Raw genomic sequence first — 27,476 nt, forward strand, 5'->3', positions numbered from 1 at the left:
TCTGTTAGAAGAGATCCCTTGGACAAGGCAAGAGCTCTTCCGTCCTCCTGGAAGGCGTCAGGATGGGCTGGTGGCGCACACGCCGCTCGCGGCTTTGCCGGCAGAACAGATCAATTCCGACAAGGAAAACTCCTGAGGTTTATAGTCAGGGCAACGCGAATGAAACCAGTGAATCATTTATTCAGTCAATTTTAGCCATCCCTAACAACAGGCTGTCTGACAGCAGACCACAAATTTCTCTAGTGTATTCTTATTTAAAGCAATAATCCCTGCGGATCATTCTTAGGCTCCGGCTTGTTTAGAAAGCGCAGACTATAAAGATGTTTCAGAGGGATGCAATGTTCACTGTGCCCTCTCTTCCCTTGTCTGAGCCGTCAGATCAAGCTTACAAGGCAAACAGGGATAACTCCAAATCAGAAATCTGCTGCCTCTTAGCACTCTTGGCAACGTCCATGGAACGCTCCTGCCTGTGACCCATGCAGGAGGACGACCTGCACAGCACCAGAGATATCTGCTTACAAAAATTCACTCCCCACAAACATTTGCTGCACTCAGGCAGCTTGTCAGAGTCAGGTACCAAGGAAAGAACCCCCAGAGCGAGTCACAGGACTACAGATGGTGACAGACTCACTGCTTTGGTGCTTTCCAGGCTGGCTCGTGTGGGCAAAAGGTATGGAAGGGAACAGGGATAAAACACACAATAAAGGCTTCTGAAATTAAAGAGTTTCAAGAGCAAACACTCCACTAGAACTTCCCCTTCAGGACAACAGGCATCCTTTTCTTTCCCAAAGACTTCCCTTTCACATCCTTCCAAGCTCTTTTTCCCTCTCCTCACAGGAACACCCAACACCTGCTGCACGGCGCATCTCCCCATCCAGCTCCTTCCCTGCCTTCCCAAAGCATCCCCGTGCTCCAAGGAAGGCAGCACAGCACGACACAGATATTCCCACGTCCCTGAAGACAGAAGCCACCCAGGTGACAAACACATGTTGGGCCAGGAAGGAAGGGGGAGCAGAGGGGAGGTGGATTTGCAGGCTCTGATCCCAGGCGCCTGACCCTCTCCTCTCCCTCGTTATGGATGAGGTAAATTAGCTGTGACACTCATTAGCTGCAGCTCCTAATTAGTGAAAATTAATATTGGTTTTGATAGAAGTGTTGGCTGAAGCTCTTCCAGGCAAAGACATTATTGACCTTGTTATCCTGTTTAATAGCTAGTTACATCACAGAAACTACTACTTTTTGTGCAGTCGATGGATTGCAGCCACCTCCCAACCCTCCACAGCTCCCTTTCCCTTCCCTACCAGAGCCAAGGAACAGATCCAGCCCCTGCCAGAGCACCCTCGGCCCCATGGGCACCTGCACCCATGCCTGGCAGCGTCCCAAGCCTCTCCAACTCTGTAGGCACCCCAAAACCCCAAACCCCATCTGACTAATGGTCCCACGTCCTCCATGTCCTATTCCAACAACCACTGTCCCAGGAAACTCCAGACTCAGCAGAGGAATTGCTCGCCACCACCTCCACCCACAGTTCAAAAGAAGAAATGAAGGGAGGAGCTGCAGGGCAATGGCAGCGACCATTTAATAAGGAAAGAAACAGGAACAGCATTCCTTGACCTCTGGGATCCCCACCCTTGGAGCCTGGGAATCCCACGGTGGCAAAGCAACGGACACCAGCAGACAAAAGGATAATATTTGCTACCAAAGTTGTGCATAAAAACGCCACTACAGTGCATAATTCACACATTAATAACAATAAAGGTGTCAGGCTGCCAGATAAGAAGTTAATCTCGTTCAGAGCACAATTAGGGATGCCATTATGCAGCCACCTGGGGCCACTTGCACAGGCAGAGGGTTTCAGGGAAAGCAGGAATGAGCCCCTGCCTGGCAAAGCAGCTGGCCCAGCCCTGCCTTGTCACCCCCCTCCAGCCAGGGCACCCCAAACACTGACGCTGCATCTTGTTCAAAAGAGGCTGAGTGCAGGTCCACGACAGGAAAACTTCTTTTAAGAACATTCCTTCACTCCCAGGAGCGGCATCCCAGTGGAAACTGTCCCTCTGCCTGCCTGGCTAAGACCACTGGGTACAGGATACACCAACAGCAAACCCAGACCACCGACAGTATTTGCTGGTCCGCGGGTGAACTTCTGCTTCTGGGGGCTGGAGCGGGGAACACCACTGCTGGAAGAAAGGTTCTCCAACAGATTCCAGCTGATTTTACAGCAGGATGCCCACCAAGCTCAGCAATTTTGGCTTTTGAGGTGAACTAACCAGCAAAATAAAAGAAAAATTACACCCTCACCTTACAACCTGGAATGTGAAATCAAGCGCCTGATTTAAAATCCACGGAGACCTCCCCTCTCTCCTAGGAGACACCTTTCCCACCGACAGCTGCCAGAAACTGCCTGTGGAGCATCCCAGCACCAGTGAAACTCATTCTCCTGCCAGCGCTCTGAGAACTTGGAGGATGCTGCCAATTTTTACGGCTGCAGGAGATCATCCTGTTGCAGTGTGATGAAGCCAGCTTGGAACTTTTTTCCCCCCAGTACAGAGCCTGAATTTCTGACTCTTTCCCCCACCCCACCAGAGCGGGTGGGCAATGACTTCTGGCTGATGCTCTCTACAAGCCCTCACTCCTCACTCTGCACCTGATGGGAGCACAGACAGTTTTTCCAAGGCAAAGAACAACTTGCAGATCCTGGGAGATGTTTTTTCCCCCCCGCCCTTTACGACCCTAGGAAAGCTGCTGGGAGAGATGTGGGGGCAGGCTGGTGCTTTCTGTGTGGTCCCCTCACTTCTTGCCTCACCGCCCCAGTCCACATCAGTGCTCCTTCGCAGGGAAATGCTGCTTTATCCGGCAGGATGTGTTTAATTCGATGCTCCTGTCATATCGGAAAAGGTGCATTTCCAGAATCAGGGTTTTCCGCAGTGCTGTTACTGATTTTACAGTCTTCTGTCACGTCTTATTCCTTCCCCTCTATTTCCCAAAATCATTAGTAACAACCATTAATCTCTGCCTGGGAGGATGCTCCTCGCTTCTCTCCATACCCCAAACTGTTCGCCTCCCTTGGACTTTGTGTATTTCAAAGTCTTTTTCGCCCCCCTCCTCTTTTCAAATTAACTGCTTGAAGCCACAACGGCAGAGCAAGCAAAGCCACCGCATCACTGTTTATGAAAGGATATTGCGTTCCACGACACCAGCTCTCACCTCAAAGCTAATAATCAATTAGAAAGGAAAAAGAAAAAGGTTTCTCCGGATTCAGGTACCAAATCACCCTCCTAATTGCCCACAGGCAGCAAGACAACCTCCGTGATACAATACCAGAGCCTCGACAGAGCCGGCACCTGACAAAGCCATGCAGATGAATGGAATAAAATTGAGTTACTAACCATTAAATGTCAAGTGTTTGAAATCTTTCCCCCTCGTGTACGCAGCAATATTAATAAATCTTTGAGAGAGGGAGCGCACAGAGCCTTTTCACTGCTCTGACCAGCACTGCAAATGGAGCAGATGTTTCCACGGAGTTGTCCAACAATGCTTTCGTTCCCCCCCTTCCCAAGTGGCTACAGTTAATTCAAAAGCCATCAATGTACCCAAGCAGCCTGTCAGGAGGAACCAATTTATTAACTGCCCCTGCCAATCAAGCACGTTAAGCCATTCAAAGGCAGGAGGGTGCATTAGTACACGCCTGCGATAAATCAGTGTAAAAGCCGCGAGACCAGAAGTGGATGGAGTCGTGCGACGACACCGAGGCCACCCACACCCCCCAAAACCATGGAAAACATGACAAAACGAGCTGCCCAGGAGGTGGCCCTGCCACCCAGGCAATCAAGCTGGACCTTCCTTAATTCTTTGTTGTTTTTCTCCCTCGGCATTTTTTTTTTACTTGTTTTACACCATTAAGCAACAACCACCAACTTGGTGCTGGTGGTGGCAAATAGTTTGAATTTCTTTTCTTAAAGGAAAGGACTTGTACGGTGCCCAACTACATGAAGTTTTAACTGAAAGGGTAATTTCCTCACTAGCCTGAAAATTCTGTAAAAAGAGTCGTTGAGGGCGTCATGGTACGGTCTGGGTTTAAAGGGAGCCTGAAGACTGTCCTGTTCCACCCCCTGCCACAGGCAGGGACACCTTCCACTACCCCAGCTTGCTCCCAGCCCCGTCCAGCCTGGCCTTGGACATTGCCAGGGATCCAGGGGCAGATTCAGATTGCAGAGCCCTCAGATGTGCCAACATTAGAAGTAAGGGGTAAAGGAGTTAGGGTTTTTTCCCTCTTTTTTCAGCTCACGCAACCCAAATACGTCAAGTTTCGGGTCTGGCAAAACACACAAGCACGTTCATCACTGCTTGCAAGCAGAGCCTTTTTTTCTGATAGTGAAATCACAGCTCACCTTCCCCGCCAAAAATAGAATTATGAGCCTATGCAAGTGCAAGAAATACCCTTGGCTAATAATATTCCCTTAGAACATTAACACCTCCACAAAGATACATATATATATATATATATGTCTCCTAACTTGAACATATACACACACGTACATGCTTTCCCCCTCTCCTTGCGTTTTTCTCTTTGTTAAGCCTGACTCACGTTGTTATCCCTGCTCTTTATCAGTTTTGCCACCCATGTCAATGTCTGCAATCAGCCTGGAAGGCCCAATTCACCCGAGCTGGGACAGTGCTGACATCCAAGCCCAGGCGTTCCAGAGGAACAAGGAATGGGGCACAAACAGCGAGAAGCCAGCCCGCAAACGAAGCTCCTACACACAGCCCTGTATGGATAATTAATACCGATAAAGCCATCCCAGACATTAAAAAAAATCACCCCAGCCCTCATTACCAAAGTGACACATCTTTCTCCCTCTCCCTGGAAAGGGCCTGGCCCCCGTGCCAGGGCTCGAAAGGTGGCGAGATCAAACCTCGGGATGGTTTGATGAGGCGCTTGCCAGGAGCAAGGTTACCCTGGCACGTTAATGAGTCCATATTGCAAATACACTTTCTTCCTTCTCCCTCTTCCCCTTCTTTAACATAAGCATTAATGTTACTGCCTATTAGCAAAGCAGATATGAAAGTTTAAGTGATTGATGAAGTGATTAATTTAATGACGCAGGGTTAAGGGTTTGGGTGGGAGTGGGGCTCTTTTTTTTTTTTAAACCTTAAGTTTCCTGATGTTGGGAATAACTAATTTTCTAGCCTTAAGTTTTCATTAAGGATGCTGTACTTTCTGCAGCTCAACAAGTAATTTCATCAATGGGCCTTCAAATGACTGAAAAAGGGCTTGAGTTGGGAGAGCTGAGATCCTCTTCTCAAATATTGCTGTTCATTAGGGTTCGCCAGCACACTCAGAAACGAGGCTGCTCCTCTGGAGAGCACTCAAGAGCCCCGAAAATTCAGTTTTAGGCAGTAAACAGCCATTGGGTGATAGACAAACACTGAAGAGGAAGGTGAGGGGGCCACAGCCTCCCTTTGGGAAGGAGAATCTCAGCAATGGCCCAAGGAAGCTCGTGAGGCAGGCTCAAAACCGCGCAATCTCCGGCACAGCCAGAGTCCGGCACATCCCTCTGGAATTACCCTTCCTAAAAGGCCAAATCAACTCTGACCGCGGCACACAGGCACCCCAGAGGTGTTTGCTGCTGGGCGGCCTACCCAGCAAGCAAACTGAGGAGTTCAGCGTTCTCCAGCCTTGCCAACTCACCTTATTTCTGTCAGATAAATGACAAAAGTAGCTCTGTGGGGTTTTCTATCCTTATGAACTGCAAGCTCCTGTGCCAGTGCCAACACACCTGGTCCCCAAGTTCTGTCACCAGCCACAGACCAAGGGCCACCATGCACTCACCCACTTGCCTGCCCTCTCAGCTGGGGATTATTTACGTGCAGCAGCCTGGTTTCACCAGCAGCTGAAGCTTATCAGAGACAATCCAAGAGCAGAGGGAAGGGCAGCCTCCCCGGTCCTCTCACAGAATGGTTTGGGTGGGAAGGGACCCTTGAAACCATCTCTTTCCAACCCCTTCTCATGGGCAGGGACACATCCTGCTGTCCCAGGTTGCTCCAAGCCCTGTCCAACCCGGCCTTGGATATTTCCAGGGATGGGGCACCACCAGCGTGACTCCTACAAATGCACCTCACCTCGCAAGCCTACCATCAGCTAAAGCCTAAATGCCGATCCAGCTGAACCCAGCTCTGCAGAGTAGAAGAAAAGCCCTTAACAAATAGATCTAGACGCGCAGCACTGCTGTCCCTGGCAGGGGAAAGGTCTCGCCTTCCTCCCAGCTGCACAGCCCTTGCCTCCCTGACCGGCAGCAGCTCTCCTGGGGAGCGTTCTAGGAGCTGTGCCAGCAAACGCACACAAATACGGGGATGGTTTTCCCACTGGCGGCTCACCTGGCTGCGAGGAAGGCGGTGACTCCCGGCTGGAACTCCTGCGCTGCTCCCGGTATTCCTCCTACCGCCTCGCTCCCCGGAGGCGTTAATTCCAAACTTTCATCCCGAGCCCCACCCTCCTCGTTAGCCAATTAGCACCTCATTAACAGCGTGCCCCTAGGGGACTTTCTGGTCGTGCGGCTGTGACTTCTAACCCCGTGGTGCGCCGAGACTCTCTTTGGCTTTGGCGCCTCGTTTGGAGCATGCGGCGCACGGGAGCGGGTACATCCCCCTCCGGCACCGGCCTGCAGGCCAGGGGGCGACCCGGAGACGCCGAAGGGAAAAGAGTCTGCCCTCAGACGGCCACAGCCCTCCACAAAAGCCGTCCCCAGGAGATGGCCCCCAAGCCTCGTGCAGGGAGATCCGAGCTCCGAAATGATTTAATCAGTCCAGAAGCATGCAGGGATCACAGAGCCAGCATTTTTTCCTGGCTTTTTCCTCCCAGTGATGCATTTGGAGGAGCCCGGGCGCCGGCAGATGCCGACAGCTGTGGGATCAAGCAGGTTGAGCCCGTGCTCAATCCCACACTGATAACCCTATCTTCAGCAGCAGCTTGAGCTGCCCAGCACGCCCGGGGACCTGTCCTGGGTCCAAAGCATCTCCCTGTCCAGAGCACGGCAGCAAAAGGCCGTGTTGGAAAAGAGATGATCGCCTTGGAAAGGACAGATAGAGAGCGTGGAGGATGGAAGCCTTCCCTGCCTGGAGAAGAAAATCCCTCTGGCCTTAGTCCTTGTGTAGGACAGAGAATGAAATCAAATCATCCACAAATATCAGAGGGATGCGCTGCCTCAGATCCACGTGAGGAGTTACCGCGGAGCACCCTGCCTGTGGAATACCACATTCCTCTTTAGTTTGCTTGTGAAATAATTGTGTCCCAGCAGGCACGAGGTGTCACACACCGACCCAAACCCTTCAGCGGCCACCGGCCAGCAAAGTACACCCAGACCTCGGTGGCACTCCCCGGTCCCAGGCTCCTCTTAGGCTGCAGCAGCCTCGGGGGCACAGTGAGAGCCACAGCTCCACGGGCAGCCCGTTCGGAAGGAGATCTCACAAAGAGCAAGGTTCAGCTCTGCCTATTCAAATTTAGTGGAGAAATATCCCTGCTCACAGCGTTTGCCAGCTCAGCAAAAGCTGCACAGAGCAGAAAGAGGGCAGAGCAAGCCATGAAATTCCCTGTCAGCCAGCCATCCATCCATCCCTCCCTCCATCCGCCTTGCTCTCCGAGCACAGTGGACCTCAGGATGGAGAGCACAGCCCAGGCCTCCTGGGAGATCCATGGAGCCAGAGGGAAGGAAAAAGGGGGCTCTGAGCAGCAAACACAGCCCAGGTCACTGGGCAAGGCGCTGAGCTGGCGCTGCTGGGGCCATCCCTCCGCCCTGCTCCTGACCCTGGGACTCGCTGGCTTGGGGGCTCTCCTTGGCCCCGTGCTGTCCCAGGGTGATACGTGGCAGGAGGTGCTGAGGCAGCCAAATTTGGGGAACCTGGGCCTGAGCATCTCAGCAGTCACAGCAGGCATCCCTGTGAGCTGGTGGGGTGGAGAGCCCAGAGCCCCAGCTGCAGACATTCCTACCCAGGAGTAAGTACTGGAATCAAGCAGCAGGCAGCCTCTGCAGAAGTCCTGCGGGAGCCCAGCCTCCCCACCTGCCAGCCGGCCCAGGCACTGTCATCAGCTCCACCGGCACGTCCTCACACTCACATTGCCCAGGGAATGGTCAGCCCACCCCGTGCCGTGCGCTGCCCAGCCTCAGCAGGCTTTACAGGGGGCACCAGTCCTTCAGGGAATCGTGGAGTGCTTTGGGTCGGAAGGGACCCTAAAGATCATCTTGGTACAAGCCCTGCCGTACTCAGGGGCACCTCCCACCAAGTGCTCACAGCCCCGTGAACCCGAGCTACGATGCAGACGTAGCCTCGCTGCCGGCTTCACGCAAGGCACGAACGACCCCGGTCTGATGGGCAGGAGGGGACACGCTGCTGTCCCCACCTGGCTGACCGTGCCCCTGACGTGACATGGCCTGAGGGCAAGGCCAAGCACACGTTATCACCTCAAGTGCAGTGCATGAAGTGTCTCCCGCTCTTTTAAGACAACATTATTCCAGTGACGCTAAGGTGTTATCGCTGGGATGAAGGGGAAGTGGAATTGCACTCGTCTGAATGGCCTCTTTTGTCACGCATTTTGCAAGGCGTTGAGGCATGAAAGCTTTCAGAGAAACCTGGGTGAATCCAAGCTAGGTGGTTATAAGGCTACTTACAGACCTGACATGATGGATCATCTTCATTTTCCCATTGCTGTCCTGCTCACAGCAAATCCATTTGCTGGGCAATTAGACTCCAGTCATTACATTATGCTAAGGAGACGCTCCTTTGGCAGCACCAGGGACCCCGACCAAGAGGAGCCTGGAGAGATGCCTGCCCATTCCCACCTGCAGACAAATCCAGGGCTGCAGGAGCCCCCGTGGCAGCAGTGCCACCTTCCCAGGGCCCTCCAGCCACTCATCCACCTGGCATCCACGGCAACCCTTGCCCACAGCCCTCCACGAGGTCTGGGATTATGCAAAATGGCCCTTGGGACGATTTTGCATAAGGCAAAGAGCAGCAGGATAGAGACGGACAGTGCCTCTCCTGCGCACTCATCTCCCAAGGGCTGTTACCCAGTCGGATAACAAACCCATTTTCCAAGTAAAACACAGGGTGATACAGCTGCTGGCGGCTGGCTCTCCTGGGGCCCTGTCCTGCCCATGCCACCACAGCCCAATCAACCACCATCCCTCCTCCTCATCCCTCCTCTCTAGCCCTCTCCCTCCTTTCTCCTACAATTCCCTCCCCGGCACCTATCTGGAGCCCTCCCATCTCCAACTCCCTCTGCACGTGTGTGTGTGTTTCCATTGCTTCTGGGTGAAATAACTGACTACAGGGTCAGTCCACCTGAAAATTGCTCTCCCCAGACCTAAATGAAACAGATGGGCATTGATGATGTTTTGGGAGAAATTAATCAGCCTGGACTGGCGGCAGCGCCAGCAGCTCCCTCGGCCCAATCTCGCCTAATGAATTCCAAGCTCTCTGTCTTAATAGCTCCTGACAAGACTAATTTACTCTTGTAAGTGATTAGAGGGGGAATGATCTCTTAATTGTTGCTTAAGATCCCTTTCGGCATGGCAGGCAGCAGGCAGGGAGCTGCTGGGTTTGGAGGGAGGGGATGCTGTAGGGAGGGATGCAGTAGGGATGGGCGCTCATGAAAGACACTTTTTTTTTTTTCTCTCCAGGGAACAGGCGCCACACACTGTTCTGCTCCTCACACTCAGGATCTCAGAAAGGTATTTCCAGATGCTACGTTTGTTTTTTTTTAAAGCTAATAAACCTTAACTCAGAAAACGCCTACCAACAGCAGGAAACACAGAGACAACTGAGTGTGTCAACACTTCCCAGGCTGACACTTTCCTCCGGTGCATCTGGAAGCAAAATCTCAAGGTGCCAATATTCTTAAGAGTCAATTTTATATATATATATATACACACACTCACTGTAGTACAAAGTTCAAAAAAAGAAAATGAAATTCAACCGCCAAAGTAATTCCAAGAACAACTTGACTTGCATAATGTGTCACTGGAAAGCAGGCTGTAGGAAATCTTCCTATTTTCTGACAAAATAGAAGTACAGTCCAATTCCCATAAGGTATTTCAAGCTCAAGTACTTGGAGAGCAAGGTGCTCCGTGAGGAAGCATTTCCATTAGGCTGTTCCCGACCAGCTCTCACTCCTGCTCCCTTCCCAGGGCTTCTCCAGAGGGTGAGCTCTGCAGAGCTCAGCTGCCACGGAGGAGCCTCTACCTTCCACCCAAACCAAGACTCCCCGTCCTGCCTGCGTGCTCAGACACCGCCCCAAAGCCCACAGGGGCCCCTGGAAGGCACAGACAGCTCAGCTGGAAGCGCTGGTAGAGCTGAGCAGTCACTGGAGATCTCTCCAGACTCTTCCAACCCTCTGGTAACAACGTGGGTGCAGCAAGAGCCCTTTCTTAAGGAGGTGCTGCTCGGGCTGTGGGTGGCAGAAGGGACCTCCACAGGCTCTATCCCAGCCTCCCAATCGATTCCTCCCACATTAAAAGCCAGTCACGAGCCCTGATTGAAGACCACAAGTTTAATGGACTGAGAGCCCGGGAAGGCGCCGAGAATGACCAGGTCGATTTCTGCATTTACTAAAAACCGATCCCCAGCTAAATAAAGAAATAAAAGCTCCGTGTGTCAATCAAACGAACAGCATTCCTTTTCCACACTTCTCCATGGTGCGGCGGCAGCCCGTGCCCACAGGCCCATCCCGCTTACCCACAGGTGTGTCCTCGTTGATCAGCAGGTAGGTGTCAAAGAAGTAGTTGATGAAGTACGGCAGGCGATTGCCTTGTCCTGGGAAGAGGACAAAAACAAGGAGTTATTTCCCTGGCATGGGCCAGCAAGGCCGGGAAAGGCTCGGGAATGCTCACCGTGTACCATGCCAGCAAGGGGTAAGCCCCAAGACAAGAGCTAGCAGGAGGACAGAAAGCCCCATGAGGTCCCCCATAAAGGCTGGCAGGTGAGCCACTTCCCTCCACCAGCCTTTCTGGATCTGGTATTTTCCAAAAGGCAGAGGGGCGGGCGAAAGCCGACAGCACGGGGACCACGAGCATCAATTACTGCTTTAGCCCAGGATTAATACCTTCGCTTTGCTCCCGCGGCTGAGAGCCTTTTGCCTCGTCAGCCACCCCAGCAAACCCCCGTGCTCCTTCCCTCTCCCATCACCCGGCTGCCTTTCCCTCTAATTGCCTCCTTTCACCTTTAATAACCAGGCTCGCTCCTCTCCACTCCCGCTCGCACGGCGCTGGAGCTCGCGAGCCTGCCCCGGGCCCGTGCAGCCTCATTAGGGGACAGAGTCAAGTGCAGAGCACGTAGGAGAGTGACAAAGGCAGCCGGAGCCAGGGAAAGAGTCAACCAGGAAAGAGCTACTGTTCCAGGGCTGCAGGGAAAGAGGCGGCGGGAGAGGCATGCGATGATTTCCCAGGAAGGTTTGTCAGAGCGTGTTCAGCATCCCACCTCAGGAAACAAGAACAGGCCAAGCTTCTGCAGTCTCTGTGCCTGCCAAGCTCCCCAAGGAAGGAGATGCTCCCGAGACCTTTCAAACACAGCTCCCAGGTGTGCGTCCCAACAAATCTGCTCCCGGGGACATGGGCACGTGTCCCCCGAGCTCCCCCAGGGCTCCCTCCGTAACGAGACAGGGATTTTCCAGCGCTGCCCTCTTTCCTGAGGCACCAGATTGGTTAAACACCCTGAGAAATGGGAAAGCACTGGAGGCAGTGCTGTTGCAAAGGCACATTTAAATCCCAGCCTCTGGAGTTAAGTGCCTGGAAAGAAAATAAAAAGGAACCTGACAAAATGGGTTATTTGAGAGCTAAGAGCATCTCCAGAGGCTTGGCAGCACACTTGTCACTGGCTGCCACGCTGGGGCCAGCAGGCTCCAGGAGGGGCAAACGAGGCTAAAACACCCCAGCAGCCCTTGGCACACGGGGCTGGCTTCTGCAAAACCTTTCTGTTTCAAAATACATTTCTTAATATCACCAGCACGCTAAAAATAAGTTGCGCTTTCCAAATCCAGCTGCAGTGGGTGCCGGGAGGCTTCCAACCCACCCGGCACACGGGACGTGTGTGCTCAGGGAGGAGGGAGACCAGCACCTGAGAGCCGGGAAACGCTCAGGGAGGGTCTGGAGGCAGGACACCGCTTTGGGCTGCAAACCCTGGGACAAAGGCTGGAGTTTCCTTCTGAGAGATTGCCACAACCCCCAGCTGTACCCTGGGATGTTCCATCCCTGTAGCCCTTGACACAAGATGGCGACCTCCAGAACAGGAAGGACATGGACCTGCTGGAGAGACTCCAGAGGAGGCTGTGGAGATGCCAAGAGAGTCAGGGCCCCTCTGCTCTGGAGCCAGGCTGGGAAAGCTGGGGGTGTTCAGCCTGGAGATGAGAAGGCTCCAGGGAGACCTCGGGTGACAGAGGTCTCTGCTCATCTCCTGCAGCGGGAGCCAGGCAGGAGCAGAACCATCCCCTTCCAAACACTCCAAGCGCACTCAGGCTCCACTTGCCTATTATATCCCAGCTCACTGCTTCATCAGGAGCTCTGCAAACCTTCTGGGAAGAGCTGCCCCATCACCTGCAGCACCCAGGGTGCGTACGTGGCAGGGCATCCATGTGTTTATCCCTACCGCAGGCACAGCAGCTGTGCCAGCCCTTGCTTCTCACCCCAAGAGATGCCACCCCAAGCCCTGGGCAGGCTTTAGGATGGAAGGGCTGGGATGCTGCTGAGCTGCAAGGCCTCCAGATCCGTCTCCGTGTGCTGCCTATCCAAGGCCTGCAAGCCCCCAGCTGGGCAGGCAGACCCCAGCATCCCCCTTCCACCGGGACAGACTGGCAAGTGTAAAGGACTCTTGTGGGATTGCCTCTTTCCCTCGTTCGTCCCTTTCCAGAGCAGCGCTGGGGCAGTTACCCAGCGAGGCTCTCCTTGATCCAGCATGACACCGGAGGGAGATTGACTGCGCCTGTCACTCACAGCTAATGTCATCCACTGACTGCTTAATCAGGCTGCCAATCTGGGCAAGCCATCTCCAGGCTTCAGGAGAGGAGAAAATGGGGGGAAAAAGCCTTTATTCCAAAGGGCACGGTGCTATCAAATGGACACACGCTGGCTACTGTTTATCAGCAAGAGCCACACAGGCACCCTCTCCCCACACCAGCACCCAGCGGGGTTAGGCCAGTCCTGTAACAATCCAAATTTTCACGGGGCTTTGCTCTACGTTCACAGCTCCTATGCACCCTGTGATGTGCCAGAACCAGTTCCAAAAGGCACATTTTCTACACCAAAAAGCCATTGTCCCAGAAGCCCCCATGCCAGGGAAGATCCAGAGCATCAATGGAAAGAGCTTACTGTGGAGGCTCTTCTGGCCCACAGCCCTGCCTTTTCCCCATCTGGAATTAGAAATGAGGTTTTGCAGCTTGGACAGGAGTTATTTTCCCCCCAGCATCTATTAAAGCACAGTTCAGGGCATCATTCTGCTGCTGAAAGCAGAGGGAGAGCCTGGCCAGCAATATTCTGCTGTTGCACAGCTAACAAGCTTCTGGTTTACATCCCTGCTCCTGATCCACCCCCCTCCAGTTTTCTTTAGGTTTTATTTATGTAAATTGCCCTGGTGCCAGGTCCAGCACCAGCTTTGCCTTGGTAAATCCGCAGCTGGGAGTTGCCAAGAGCTTTCCATCGAGATTCACCAGGAGCATCTGCCACTGCTGGGTTCATCCATCCCTCTGCAAGGCTTCTCCCAGTCCCACCTGCTCTCTCTCCCAAGAAGGGCCAGCTGTGTGCAGTCAGTAAGGACTATGAGAAAAGTGGGAGCATGATGTGCAGGTCCCCACGATTTCATGGGATGGAGACAGGAGGTTTGCTCACCCCCACATCACCCCAGCAGTGCAGCTTTGCACATTCACCTGGAGATCACAAACACAGCAATTGCCACCTCTGCACCTTGCAAACAAGCAGGGAGAGAGCAAGGCAGACTTACCTGGAGAGACCAGCTCCAGGAGCAAGAGGAGAGGCAGGAAGCTGCCGGCAGCAGCCACGTGACACTTCATGGTTCCTGTCAAAGAAGAGAGGCAGTATCAAGTCCAGCACCTGACAGACACGACCTTGTCTCCCTAAATCAGGCTCGGGGTGCAGCCTTGCCCCAGGTTGTGCCTCAGCTCCCCGATGCCACAGGGGAACCCTCAGGACATCGATGCTGCGTTTCAAACGTCCTCTTGGCCATGGAAACCAGCACTCTCCTGGCGGAGGTGCTCCATTTTCCCCTTTCTGCTTCCCAAAGCTCCTCTCCTGGGAGGGGACGAGCCACAGGGAGCTCTGTGGCCAGGAGAGGAGCAGCCCCGGCTGGGATGAGCTGCTGCAGCACCGGAGCAGAGGAAGAGCTGCTGTGACCCAGGAGCAAGAGCAGCGAGCTGCCAGCGCACGGATTTGATACAGTTTGGCAGAGCTGCACGGGAAGCTTGACCCAGAATCGCTGGAGAGGCACCAAGATTTGGGAGCAGAGCCCCTCGAACCTCTCACACCACCAGAGCAGGAACTGTGGGAGCACGGGAAGCAGGGAGGCTGCCAAGCGTGCCCTCATCCCTCCCAAATTATGAACATGGTGCAAGGCTCCTCACACTAAAGAAACAGAATAAAGCACCACCAGGGAGTGGCCAGCACAGCCACATCCTCACTTGGTGTGCAGACCACCAAACCCAAAGCTTTTTCCAAACCAACCCCACAAAACCGCAGCCAAGAGCCCCTTTGCGAGGAGATTCACACGTGGAGTTTAAACCATTCCACCCTGGAGGCAAACATGAACCACGTGTTTTAGACAGGGAATAAAGGCGCAAGAAGACCCCCCCCCAGAGGCTTCCTCAGGCAGAGCCTGAGGCTGACAGGACCCCCCAGTGACCCAGCTCTGAAACTCTCCGCGTTTCCCTGGGTGCTCTGCAAGCTCTGGGCAGGGGAATGTTCTCCCACCGGCTGAGGGTGGCACAGCAGCAGCCCCAGGGACAGGAGGTGACAGCCAGCTGAACTTCCCTTCACAGCACCCTGCTGCACCCACAGCAGGGGTAGAGTTATCCCAACCCAGCCAAGGGTGAAGGGCTCTGCCCTCCCCTCTTAGAGACTCATGGGAATCCTCACGGATGTTCCTAAAGGAGCTCCAAAGCAATAGCTACACCTATCTTATTTTTACTGATGGATGTGTCAGAGATGACAGCTCGTAACAACTCTGCCACCGCAGCAAGGGCCTGAAATTCTAATTTCTGCCGCTATTTTGCTACGGAGAGTCTCGGGGATGGAGAGGTCTCTGCCTAGACAGGAAAAACGGTGCTGTGGTGTGTTTTGTACATCTTCAGGTATTTCAGTGAAAGCCTGAGAAGACATTCCGGTGTAATCATGCCCATCACCCCAGAAAACACAGCCAGGGCAGGAGAGTTTAAACCTCCACCCCAGGACAAGCTACAAGCTTCTGACTTCGGTGTCAGCAGAGCACCCAAGAGCCCAGTTTCTAAACAAAACTGGCCACTTTCCCAGGAGCCAGGCATCCTGACAAGCCCTTTAAACCCTTACACTTGGCCAACAAAAGCAGAATAGATTCTTGTCATTAAGAAAAGCTACCAAACACCTCAATTATCCCCCCACCTTAATAGGTTTTGGGGAGGAAGAAATCTCAGGCAGCATCCTTGTTCCTGCACCCAGCATGGAATGCAGAGCCCAAACTGCCGGTGCTGCAGCCAGAGAGGATGAGATGGAAATGAGTTCCTCTGCCTTCTGCAGTGCCAAAATGCCACTGAGGAAAACACTAACTTTCTTCTCAAACAGCACCGCTATCAGCCCAAGCGAGCGTGAACATTATTTTCCAGCTTCACAGCCCATGTTTGAAAAGCAACAGGGCAGTGGAGAAACAATTTATGTGATGTAGAAATAAAGGCGGCTGACAGCATCCCCTTTCGAGTGTCATGATAAATCTAAATATTGGATATTCCAAGTCAGTCACTTCATTATGTAAGTAATTGCCTGAAATGTCATTTTGATTTTTCTCTGTCTTCATTAATATTGCAGCTCTTCAGCGGTTTTTGGAGATGGTTCACTCGAATGCTGCAAATTTAAGGAATGGGATCGAGAAGCCTCCGGGGAGAACTTAAAAAATTGTGACTAAGAGCAGATCAAACTGCACCTTGTGCCTGCGAGAGGCTCTTTGGAGGGAGCACCCGGTACGGTTTTACAGCGTGAGAACGTCTCTGGGCAAGGCGTCCCTGGGAGCCCAGGAGTTGTCTCCTGCTGGCTGCCAAAGCACTGATGTTAAACCAGAGGCTTCCCCATCCACACAGAGCTGCTCGAGAAGAGGGAAGCTGAGGAAACACTGCAGTGCCAACAAATCTGGAACATGACAGTTTAGGAATCACCTCAGGTCGAGCAGAGGTTTTTCAGCCTGCCTCCTCCAAATGCCTCCTTTTTCACCGCCCCAACAGCACTGCTGCACCCCCAAACCTGGCCAAGCCCACGTCCTGGCCACGCTGCAGGAGCCTCGTGGCACCTCACCTCTATGGAACGCCCCCACCGCTCCAAAGACTGATGGAATCTTGCATGGGGTCAGGCGTGATAAAACCCCCCGAAGGTCCGACACCTCTGAGGGGCCAGCCCTCAGAGAGAAACGGCTTGCAATGATTTTTAAAATTAAAAATTATTTTAAGCCATTAAAACAGGCTCTCTAAGTGTGTTTTGTAAAATAAAGGTTTGCATAAAAACTGAAAACAACAAATGATACAGAAACAAAAGCCGAGCACGGGTGCCAGAGAAGCCTCTGACGCTTTGCTAATTCACCTTAAAAAGCGATTGAGTAGTTCTGTGCGGTCTTTTTTGAACTTGATGGTCTAGGTGGGCTTTTTGGCACCTTGCCCTGTGAAATTGGCAACAGGCTTCGAGGTACACTTCCAAAGCCCAATCAGTGCCCTTGTGCTGGCTCTGGGCTAATTCCAAGCAGAAGGCTACGGAAAATTCTAGTTTAACTTCCTTACGTGTTCAAAGGTGAACCGAAACGTTTTCCAAGCAGAATGGCCTGCTTGGCTGTGGGGGTGCGTCACTACAGCGGGCTGCTCTCGGGGTGCTTCAGCAGCCGCCGCCAGGCTCTGCACCCGGGCTGGCTCCTGTTTGAGAGCGCTGCCGGGGCTCTTGCTCTGCGCCCCGCGCACGCAGAACGCGCCATCGCCTGCACCGGGTCCGCAGAGCCGCTCCCTTACACACCCTTGACACAGATGCTGGCATCTGCACACGTTCCCCAGAACCTCTGTCCCCCTCTTCCCCCACACCTGGTCCTCCCGGCCCCAAACATCACCGCGATGCTCGAGCCTCAGGATTTACAGCCTGAGCTCCCCGTGCGCGCCGCGCCGGGGTTGTGGAGAAGAAACGAAAGCGTAAATCAGAGCGCCTCCCGAATGGCTGCCACAGGAGGGGACTGGGGGTGCCTTCCCAAAAAGGCCCCTTTTCCTCCAGTGAAACAGCCCTGGTGTCCCCCAAAGAGAGACAGCCCCGCTCCCACACAGGCTCTGAGGTGGGAAGGAAGCAGCTGAGGTGTCACTGGGATCCCCCCGCATCCATCCGGCTGCTGGAGGACCCCTCTCTCCCAGGCTTCCTCCATCACCTTGGAAGGGCAGCCAGGAGATGGGGTCCAAAAAACCACCCCTGGCACCAAAACAACCGGCCTCTGCTGCCTTCCCAGCTTCCCCGGCCCTCTGCTCCTTAGAAAATCACTGCTGGATGTGCACCTTTCTCCTCATTATTGCCTCTTGGCCAGGGATTTATAATAAGGTAGGATTCAAAAGGAAAAAATTACAAGTTAATTCTGATCTTTTCTTTTTTTCATTCCCACCCCCCTATTGGCGTGAGCCATACCCAAATCATAATTCCCAAAAATAACGAATTGCAGAACAGGGTAATCAGAAGTAAATTGATATTGATAAATAAGCTTTTCTCCCGTGCGGTAGGTGGTTTATTTTAATCTAATGAGTTTTATATTTTCTGAGCTTTCAGATTCTATGATGAAGAGCCGTCCACGCTAGAATTACAAAGCACTTTGAAATATTGTAATTTTATGGCTCATTTTGTCAGGACTCTTGAAAATGAGATTTGTTCCCAGTGAAAAAATTTGGCCCCCGTTTTTTTTAAAAAAACTTTTTTTTCCCTTCTGTTCCCTGCAGCGAAAGGAAATAAAATTTCCCTGTTAAATAAATACAGGCCAGGATATTGGTATGCACATGAGAGGGGGAATATGGATGCCCACAGGGAATAAAGGGCACAGCTGCTGGCACCTGTCACAACCCACCTGAGACGGTGTTTGCAGGAGAAAAGAGTGTGGAAAATGCTCTCTCTTCTTCCTTCTCCCCAAAATCAAAGCTGAGGTTGGAGACAGGGGTGTTTTCTCCCCACAAAGCTCTGCACTTCCCAGCTGGGGGTACTCAAACCTTTCTTCTTCCAGGGAAAAAGCTGGAGCTGTTCCTTACTGACAACTACTAACACCCAAAAGTTTCCCTCCCTTCCAGCAGCTTACTTACATTTTAAAACAGAAGTACTTCCGCAGGAGTGGAAGTATTTTGGTTGGTGCTTCCAGACGTTTGCTTTCCCACAGGAAACAAACATTAGCTTGAAAATGGCATTAAGACATCGTTTAACCAGGAACCCAGGCCCAGAAGGAAATGTCATCGTTAAACTCCTCAGTCCTTGCGGGAAGGCTGCGCCTGCATTGGCAATGACATCGGTCCTCCAAGCCCCTGACACGAGAGAAGCCCAAGAACGGCCCAGCTCAGCAGAGGCAGCACACAAACCTTCCACCACGACTGGGGCATCGCCAAGGAAAAGCCAAATAACGCATCCAACTCATCTTCTGCATCCACGGGATACTAAAATAACACCCTGAGAGCTTTGGGAAGAGAGTCCCCATTCCCTGCTGCATCAGTCACTGCCAGCCGTCCCCCCGTGGTGAGGGCAGCTACATTTCTGGGGAGAGAAAAGTAGGAATTCCCAATTTCTTTCCTTTCAAGTGGGGCAGCACTGGCTCTGCAGAGCCTCTAGCACAGGTTGCTAGTCACCATCGGCATCATAGCAACCATTTTCCATCACAAAACCTCTCTTCAGCTGGAACAGCAGCTCCTGAGCTGGGAGGAAGGCTGGGATGGGCCATGGAGACCAAGGCAACAGGCACCAACACATGGAAGCAGCACAGCAAAGCTGCAGAGCAGATGATGCTAACGTGGGATGAAAAGGTGGAAAAGCAGCCAACAGCAACAGAGCCTGGGTTCAGGGTGAGAAAGAGGGAGAAAAAAAGGAGGGGGGGGGGGGGGGAAGGAAAGGCGGGAATTCTTGCTTTAGGAGGAAGTGGAAAGCTGCATGCAGTGAAGTGACACACACAGTCTGGTCTCACAAGACAGGAGCCTCTCTCCAGGCTCTTAGAAAATCTACAGGAATGGACAAAGTGGCAGATGTGAGGATGCTGAGGGCCTGTCTCCAAGCCTGCCCAGGAACGGGATGCCAGACACTTCCTATCTTGTGCCCTGCCTGCAAGAAGGGAGCCTCCCTCCAACCCAGGGCAGGCAGCAGCCTGGCTGGACTTCCAAGCACTGCCATCAAAACAGTGCAGGAGAAGTGTTCAGCATCCTCAGGCTCCCGCACAGGATCCCTGGGAGCACCCATGCTGCTGGACCCAGCCCATGGATGCAGGAAAAGTGTTCAGCATCCTCAGGCTCCCGCACAGGATCCCTGGGAGCACCCATGCTGCTGGACCCAGCCCATGGATGCAGGAAAAGTGTTCAGCATCCTCAGGCTCCCGCACAGGATCCCTGGGAGTGCCTGTGCTGCTGGACCCAGCCCATGGATGCAAGAGAAGTGTTCAGCATCCTCAGGCTCCCGCACAGGATCCCTGGGAGTGCCCGTGCTGCTGGACCCAGCCCATGCCCATGGATGCAGGAAAAGTGTTCAGCATCCTCAGGCTCCCGCACAGGATTCCTGGGAGTGCCCGTGCTGCTGGACCCAGCCCATGGATGCAGGAAAAGCATTCAGCATCCTCAGGCTCCCGCACAGGATCCCTGGGAGTGCCTGTGCTGCTGGACCCAGCCCATGGATGCAGGAAAAACATTCAGCATCCTCAGGCTCCCGCACAGGATCCCTGGGAGTGCCCGTGCTGCTGGACCCAGCCCATGCCCATGGATGCAAGAGAAGTGTTCAGCATCCTCAGGCTCCCGCACAGGATCCCTGGGAGTGCCTGTGCTGCTGGACCCAGCCCATGGATGCAGGAAAAGTGTTCAGCATCCTCAGGCTCCCGCACAGGATCCCTGGGAGCGCCCGTGCTGCTGGACCCAGCCCATGGATGCAGGAAAAGTGTTCAGCATCCTCAGGCTCCCGCACAGGATCCCTGGGAGTGCCTGTGCTGCTGGACCCAGCCCATGGATGCAGGAAAAACATTCAGCATCCTCAGGCTCCTGCACAGGATCCCTGGGAGCGCCCGTGCTGCTGGACCCAGCCCATGCCCACAGATCCTGGGTGTCCTGCCCGCTCCGTATCTGGCACATGAGTTCTGCTTGGCTCAGGGGGGTTTGAAGGGGAAGAAGAGGACAACGTGTGTGAAGTGGGATTAAAGGGGGAAAAAAGGGCGTGCTGGAAGGGTGTGCCTCAGCACCTCCCTCCTTGCCACATCCAGCTGTAGCTTCCAGGACAAGGATCCCCCTTCTGCAGCAGGGGGAGCAGAGTAGAAGCTTTGCCCCAGACTGCTCCTCGACAGCAGCGATAAAGGATTCAGCATCAGCCTCAAGAGCAAGTCTCCAGCCTCAGAACCGCCAGCTCTTCCCAATCGGTCACCGAGCTGCATTCTAAAGCCCTGCCAAAGGAGATGGGTGAATTATTCAAGTTAACTCCATCTCCCTTGGTAAACACTCAGCAGACAGTGCTCCAAGCCCAGGACCCTGGGTGTGTGCACCTGGGATTTTATCCCGTCTCCCCACCTCCAGATACCCCTAAGCTCCAGACTGGCAGTTTGCAGCAAGGCTATTTTGTTCAGGCCTACGGCAACTGGAATGGTAGCTCTTAAAACCAGAGGGTAAAAGGGATGCTTCAGCAGAAGGGTAAAAAAACCACAACCACCGTAGGAATACCCACAAAAAAACTTCCCACTGATGACCCAGAGCTGCAAAGGCTCTCAGGCCGTTTCTTGCCTCATCCAAATCAAGAGGAAGCGTCCTTGCTGCTTTCACACAAAGCTCCTTTCCAAAGAGGCACTTTGCTGCTCCAAGACCTCTCCAGGGCCCGCCGGCTGTTCCCACTAATGAAAGGGAAGCTCTGCCTGGCGGAGCAGCACGGTGGGCACGCTGGGGATAATCACTCGTCAGCTGGAATTGTAGGAGCAGGGAAAAAAAGTACAGAAGCACAGGGAAAGGAAGATGGGGATACTCAGGAGGAACCCCCTTAAAATCCCTCAGTCTCAAAGAGCAGCCCCAGGGAGCAAGGATTGCATGGAAAGACAAAGGCAGGCAGCAGGGATGAAGTTATTTGGATTAATGACAGCAGTTCATCACCAGGGACAGGCTGGTTCATGCGAGCCCTCCTGAGAGCCCAGATGTGGCTGAGGGCCCCTGAAGCTGTCCACTCCCTCTCCTACAAGCCCTTTCCAAAGGTGTAGCACACTCGGCACTTTGCTCCACTTCCATTGGGAATTTGCCCCCAGTGACTCTCTCCCTTAGCACACATCAAGCAGGACCCCTTTCTTCCCAGGAGAGCAGTTGTTTTATCAAACACAGAGCACAGCAAAGCAATCCAGGCTCTGCCAGAGGCTCTGAAGGGACAGTACAGCCACATCCTTGGCTCCAGGACAGGGGTTCAAATGGATGCTGCCAGGAGGCTGCAAAAGGGACAGTGTGTGTCAGGATTGCCCCTCTGGTCAGAGGGAACTTCAAAGACCACACAGCCATGAGGAGGGACACCTTCCCCTATTCCAGGGTGCTCCAGTCCCATCCAGCCTGGCCTTGGGCACTGCGAAGGATCCAGGGGCAGCCACAGCTCTTCTGGGTTCCCTGTGCCAGGGCCTCAACACCCTCACAGCAAGGAATTCCTTCCTAATATCCCATCTAATCTTCACCTTCACGGACTGAAAGTCACCAGGACCCATGAACAAGTACCTCCTGCCCACACTGAAACTCCAAGCTGAGCACAGCCCATGGATAAATGCTATTCCAGCACCTGGTCCTTACCAAACCCCTGGCAAGATCCAGCACATCTGCAAGATTTGGGTCTTAACCCTTAGAATTCCCAGTTTCTCCCCATTTCAGGTGCAGAATGCACACACTGGAACAGAGTCAGATAATAACATCAGCACAAAGGCAGGAATTTTCACCTCTGTAGGTGCTGGGCCACAAAAGCCCCAAAATAACCCCGTTTCTCCTGCAATGTTATGAGAAGTCTTACTGGAAGAAGCAGGATACTGTAGTGGGAAAAAACAGGGAAGTTTTAGGTTGCACATGAAACTGTTCATGCTCCCAAAGCAAAGCTCCAGCTCAATTAGCCTGGCTGCGAGCAGCTGGGATATTATACACCCTAACAAGAGGCCACAGGCCAGCCCCCTCATCAAGCCAATCCCATATCCTAAAGCTTCTTAAATTCAAAAATAATCTGTGCTCCAGACCATCTAAGAAACTTCATAAACTGAATCCTTTTTTAAGGGGTCCTTTCACCCTCAGCTGCTCAGGGCTGTGCCCAGAGAGAACTGCAGAGCCCTTTTCCCTTGCACCAGGTCAGCAGAGCTGCCGTGCCCTGGGCATCCCTCTGGAGAAGATTGCAGGAATGGCTCTGATGCTGCCTCCTCCTCCCTGCTGCACCCAGGTGATGCTCCTGAGAAAAGGGGCAGGGGCCCTCCCCAGGCTCAGCACTGCAGCCAGCCAAGCTCCACCGCTCCCACCTCTGCCAAACATTGCTGCTCCCACTTATCGCCAAAAAACAAAAAAAAAGGACAACATCAATTTTTACAGTTTCCCACAAAGATAGTGTGGGAATACAAGAGGTATCTTTAACATTGTATTTTTCAGGACACGACCCGACTCCTTTGGAAACAAGAAAGCTTTGTGCCAAGGAAGGAAAACAGAACTACACAGCGATTCCTCCTTCCCCAGGACAGGGGGGAAGGAGAGACAAAGGTACAAAACTCACTCTGCTGAAACAACCACCTGAATTTTCACAAATGCGAGCATCCCACGGGAATACTTTATCCCCCCGGCTCCCCGCTCCCAAAAAAAAAAAAAAAAAAAAAAAAAATTCAAACCTCTCAATGCACCAGCTCTATCCCACGTGCTCGAAGCGTCCCAGGCTCCCGCAGGATGCAGCGGGAAGATCCCGGGAAGGAGCCAGGCGCTTGTTGCGCGCAGCCCGGCACAGCGAGCCCTGCCAGCCCTCCTGCCCAAGGAACCCGCTGCCAGACGCGGCTTTTCCCCGGCACAGGGAAAAAACCCAGACCGGCAACAAAGGAATCACACACGGGCATAGGAAATGTCCCGTTCCAGCATCCCTCTCCGCCTGGAGAACGCTGAGGGGGAGGAGAGGCGGCTTGGGGAAACGACAGCGGCCGGCAAGGCGGACAGAGGACGGATTTAGGGAAAAGAGGGGCTGCAGGTTTTGAGGGAGACGAAGGAAAGCGGCAGCAAGTAAAGAATCAGAGGGGGGAAAGCAACCGAAAACAAAGTGTTTTCTCAGAGCGCTCAGGGCGAGTTCGGCACGTTAAAACGCTGCGCTCCCGTTTAATAATGTTCGGAGGGGATTTAAAAATCCCACCGCTTCCCCTGCGGCTCAGCCCCCACGCGCGGCCGCGGCGCGGCATTCCCACGTCTGGGAAGAAGTTCAGCCCCGGCTTATCCCGGAAACTTTGCAGCTCCTGAGCAGCCCGAACTCCAAATTCGAGCCAGGCACGGTGGGGGGCCACGGCGCCCGCTCCCTCGGGGGCAGGACAGCGGGCACCACCGCACATTCCCGGTGTTCTTTTGGAAAAGGGGAGAAAGGCTGGGCTCCCCCCGTCCTCACCGCGCCGAGCGAGTCCCCCCGCCCAAAATACAACAACAAAGGCAGGGCTCGGCCCCCAGGAAAACACCTTCGCTCGGTGGAAGCGAGCCGAGGCGGTTTGGGAAGGGGGACCCCGCGCGAAGGGAAGGGAAGGGGCGATGCCCTCGGCCCCACATCCCGCTCCTCCCGAACGGATAAACCCACCGGGAGCAGGGAGAAGCGGCGGGGCATTACCTGCGCTGGATGTCGCGGAGCCCGGTGTCAGCGGCGACCCCCCGGGCCCCCCCCGCCGCCCTGCGAGCCGCGTGAGCCGCGGGAGGAGGAGGAGGAGGAAGGGGAGGGAGAGGGAAGGAGCGCGGGAGGCACTGACGCGGGCGGCGCAGCGCCCCTTGCCCAGGTACCCGGGATTTCAGCGCCGGCTCCACCTCTCCCCCCTCCTGACCCCTCCCTGGGGACTCCCAGACGCCCCAAATCCCCGGCTCGCTTCCCAAATCCCGGGCTCCCCCCACGGGCAGCAGCCGCCCGCTCAACCCCGACTTCAGCCCGAGCGGGCGCTGGTTACCGAAAGTTTAACTCCACCTCGGGGGCTTGAATTCTCCTTTTTCGCTTTTGTTAACGCTGTAATTTCTCTGACCCGCGCTCGGGAGCAGCTGGCGGGGCCCGGAGCAGGTAAATCAATCATACATGAGCAGGAAAGCGATCCGGGCACGGCGGAGCCGCACGGATATTCCTGCCCGGCTGCTGTCCCCGGAGCTGTGCCTGCCCGGCTCCCACCAACCCCCCCGTGCCCTCCCGAGCCTGGCACGGCCTTCCTGCCCCCGGGCCAACGCCTCCCTACGAGCAGCTTCTGGGAGAAGGGCCAAGCGCCCCGCTTCGCCCCGTTTCTTGCCGCCCTGGAAGCGACAAAGCCGCGGGAAGCCAGCGGCGGTGACACCAGCCACACCGCGGGGGTGACTCCGCGTTCCGGGATCCCGGGAAGGGGCAGGGCTGCGGGTCCTGCCCTGCTACTCACACGTGTGGCCGCAGCTTTGCCACGCGGCCGAGCCCATGGCCACCAGTCTTGATTAAAACGCTAAATAAGTGCGGATGTGCTGTTAAAGCCCACCCTGGAACCTCGCCTGGGAGCCACAGAATCCCAGAATGGTTTGGGTGGGAAGGGACATTAAAAGACATCTCGTTCCATCCCCCTGCCATGGCCAGGGACACTTTCACGGGACCAGGGTGCTCCAAGCCCTGTCTGGCCAGCCTCCAGCACTTCCAGGGATGTGAGGGCCCTTCCCCTCCACTCACCTCCACAGCCCTGATCCTGGAGCACCAGTGGGAAAATACCCCTGCAGCAGGAGAGGGTAATTAAGCCCTTGCCTCTCTTGAGCAGCTTCGAATTATGCCATTAGCACAGCTCCGGGGCTGACTGGTCGGAATTGGGCACAGGTCTGCTCCTGCCCCTCCCTGGGGATGGGGGGATTCCCCCACCAACCCTGGCACCCCTGCGGCTGCTTTGGGGCTGAGACCCGGAGTCCCTGGCAAGCAGGTGACTGCAATGAGCTCTCTGCAGCTAATTAAGGTGCTGGCAGATCATTTCCTCACATCACACCTGCACTGCATTAGGTTCCATAAGGAATGGGCCTGCGTGGCCGGCACCGACCTTGGGGGTCACCAGGAGAGGAGAGGTACAGGTGTTTCCTGTCTGGGGCTCTGAGCACCCTGCTGAGCTGAGCCACCTGCTCCGGGGGGTCTCTCTCTCTCCTGGGGGCTTCATCCCTGCCTCTCCCTCTTCAACATCACACCGCAGCGTGTACGCGGCCGGGCTCCTCACGCCGTGTGCATCCCAGCCATGTCCGCAAAGGCAAGCAGCTAGTGAGGGGAGACATGACAAAAACGGGGAGGAACCACAGCAAAAGCTGAGGTGAAGACATGTCTCAGGCCTGGGTGCCTGTAGCTGCTCTGACTTTGCACAGGTGGTATCTCACTCACGGCCTCCCCTGATAAATTCAGGTCAGGGTTTCTATTTAAGCAGGAGCACACCTCTCCTCTGCCAGGTTCCTGTGCCGTGGCTTCGCACCGTGGATTTCTGCTCACATCCTGACTGGTTTGGAGATATGTCACCCGTTTTACATAAGTCAGCTCTAACAAGGCTGAGTTCCTCCTGGCCTGAGGGTCTGGCTTGGGCTCCCGGTCCCGTTCCTGATGGAGAACAGGCTGCAGCCCTGCCCATCAAGGAGGGGAGGGAGGACTGGGGGGATTTCAGTGCCTAGGTTCACAAAACACACAGGAATTCAGTATCTTGTGATCTGTACCTCCCTGTCAGGGTTGGTTTAAATCAGGCAAGGACAGCAATAGCTGTGTGCAGGCCGGGCCTTAGACCAGCTCACGCTGAGCTGATGTTCCCAAGCTCCTGTGAGGAGAAATCCATGGTACTCCAAGACCCAGCCCATGGGAGACGTGCCTTTCCACAGGCTCAGAGCTGGGAAAAAAAGGCAGTAGAAGAAAGTGATGCTTTGTGAGCAGAGAGATGCTCCTGGTTGCTACTGGGATCGTAATTAACACCAACCCCAAAGCAGGGAGCTGCAGGGCCGGGGTAACCTCCCTCTATCCCAGCCTTTCTCCACAGACTCATTACAGGGAAACCTGATTTTTTTGGAGGCAGATCCCATGACCTCCCTTCTCCATCCTGCCCGTGAACACAGAGCAGCTCAGCAGAGCCTTTCGCAGCCTCCTGGCACCACTCACTCAACCTTGAAATTGTACTGCAGGCCTTCTCCCCCTCTCATTTTCCACCCAGCCAGGGAACGTTCCCGCATCCAGCTCTCCTCGCTCCTCTGCCTGCCTTGCGCTGCGCGAGCCGAGATTGCCGTTTGCCTCTAAATAGATGAAATATCACACGGAAGGCAGGGAAAACACGGACACGTGCAAAATCCCGCCCCGCTAAGGCCCTGAATTACCTCTGCTTGCCCTGGACCACGTTCTGCCGCGGGCTCCAGGGGCCACATGGACATCGCTGCCTGACAAGCAGCCCGTGCAATATTGTGCCATCAGTCATTTCTTCACGCCTCCTTTTCCCCAGGAGTCTCCCACAAGGGTCCCTGGAAGTGCTTCCCCAAACTACCCTCCCCCCCCCTTTTTTTTTTTCCCCCCGGTAGGTAAGACCTGTGTAAAAGTGGAAGGCTGTTTTCATGCTCAGGAAAAAGCAGCCCGTGCCCCCTGCTTCCACTTTTTTGGCAGAGGAAACACGGTGATTTTGTCCCCCACAGACCACAAGCCCCAGGTGGTGTGGTGCACCCTCCGTGTCCCACAGCTTTCCAGCACGCCATGGTGCAGCGCGGGTTGGGATGATGCCGTGAGGGAGGCAGCTCCCTGCCTGCTACCCTCTCATCCGAGCCACAGAATTAATTTGTAGAGCCATCTTGGAGTTTTCTTTTCGACCACCTGTGCTGTGGCTGACAGTGAGCTGGCTTTTCCGGT

At 54.3% G+C, this 27,476-nt stretch overlaps 1 protein-coding gene across 1 annotated transcript in view; it reads right to left on the bottom strand.

The window, feature by feature from the left end:
• CDH23 (cadherin related 23) overlaps positions 1-25,487 on the bottom strand; it is a 183,007-nt gene extending 157,520 nt beyond the window's left edge. The window contains exons 1-3 of the mRNA XM_058421437.1: positions 25,305-25,487; positions 13,981-14,055; positions 10,729-10,806 (exon numbers count right to left, since the gene is read on the bottom strand). Coding sequence (XP_058277420.1) covers positions 10,729-10,806; positions 13,981-14,050 — 148 coding nt within the window. The 5' untranslated portion in view covers positions 14,051-14,055; positions 25,305-25,487. The remainder of the gene's footprint in view (positions 1-10,728; positions 10,807-13,980; positions 14,056-25,304) is intronic.
• Between the last annotated feature and the right edge of the window lie 1,989 nt (positions 25,488-27,476).

The sequence above is a fragment of the Hirundo rustica genome, chromosome 8 (genome assembly GCF_015227805.2).
Source record: "Hirundo rustica isolate bHirRus1 chromosome 8, bHirRus1.pri.v3, whole genome shotgun sequence".
NCBI lineage: Eukaryota > Metazoa > Chordata > Aves > Passeriformes > Hirundinidae > Hirundo > Hirundo rustica.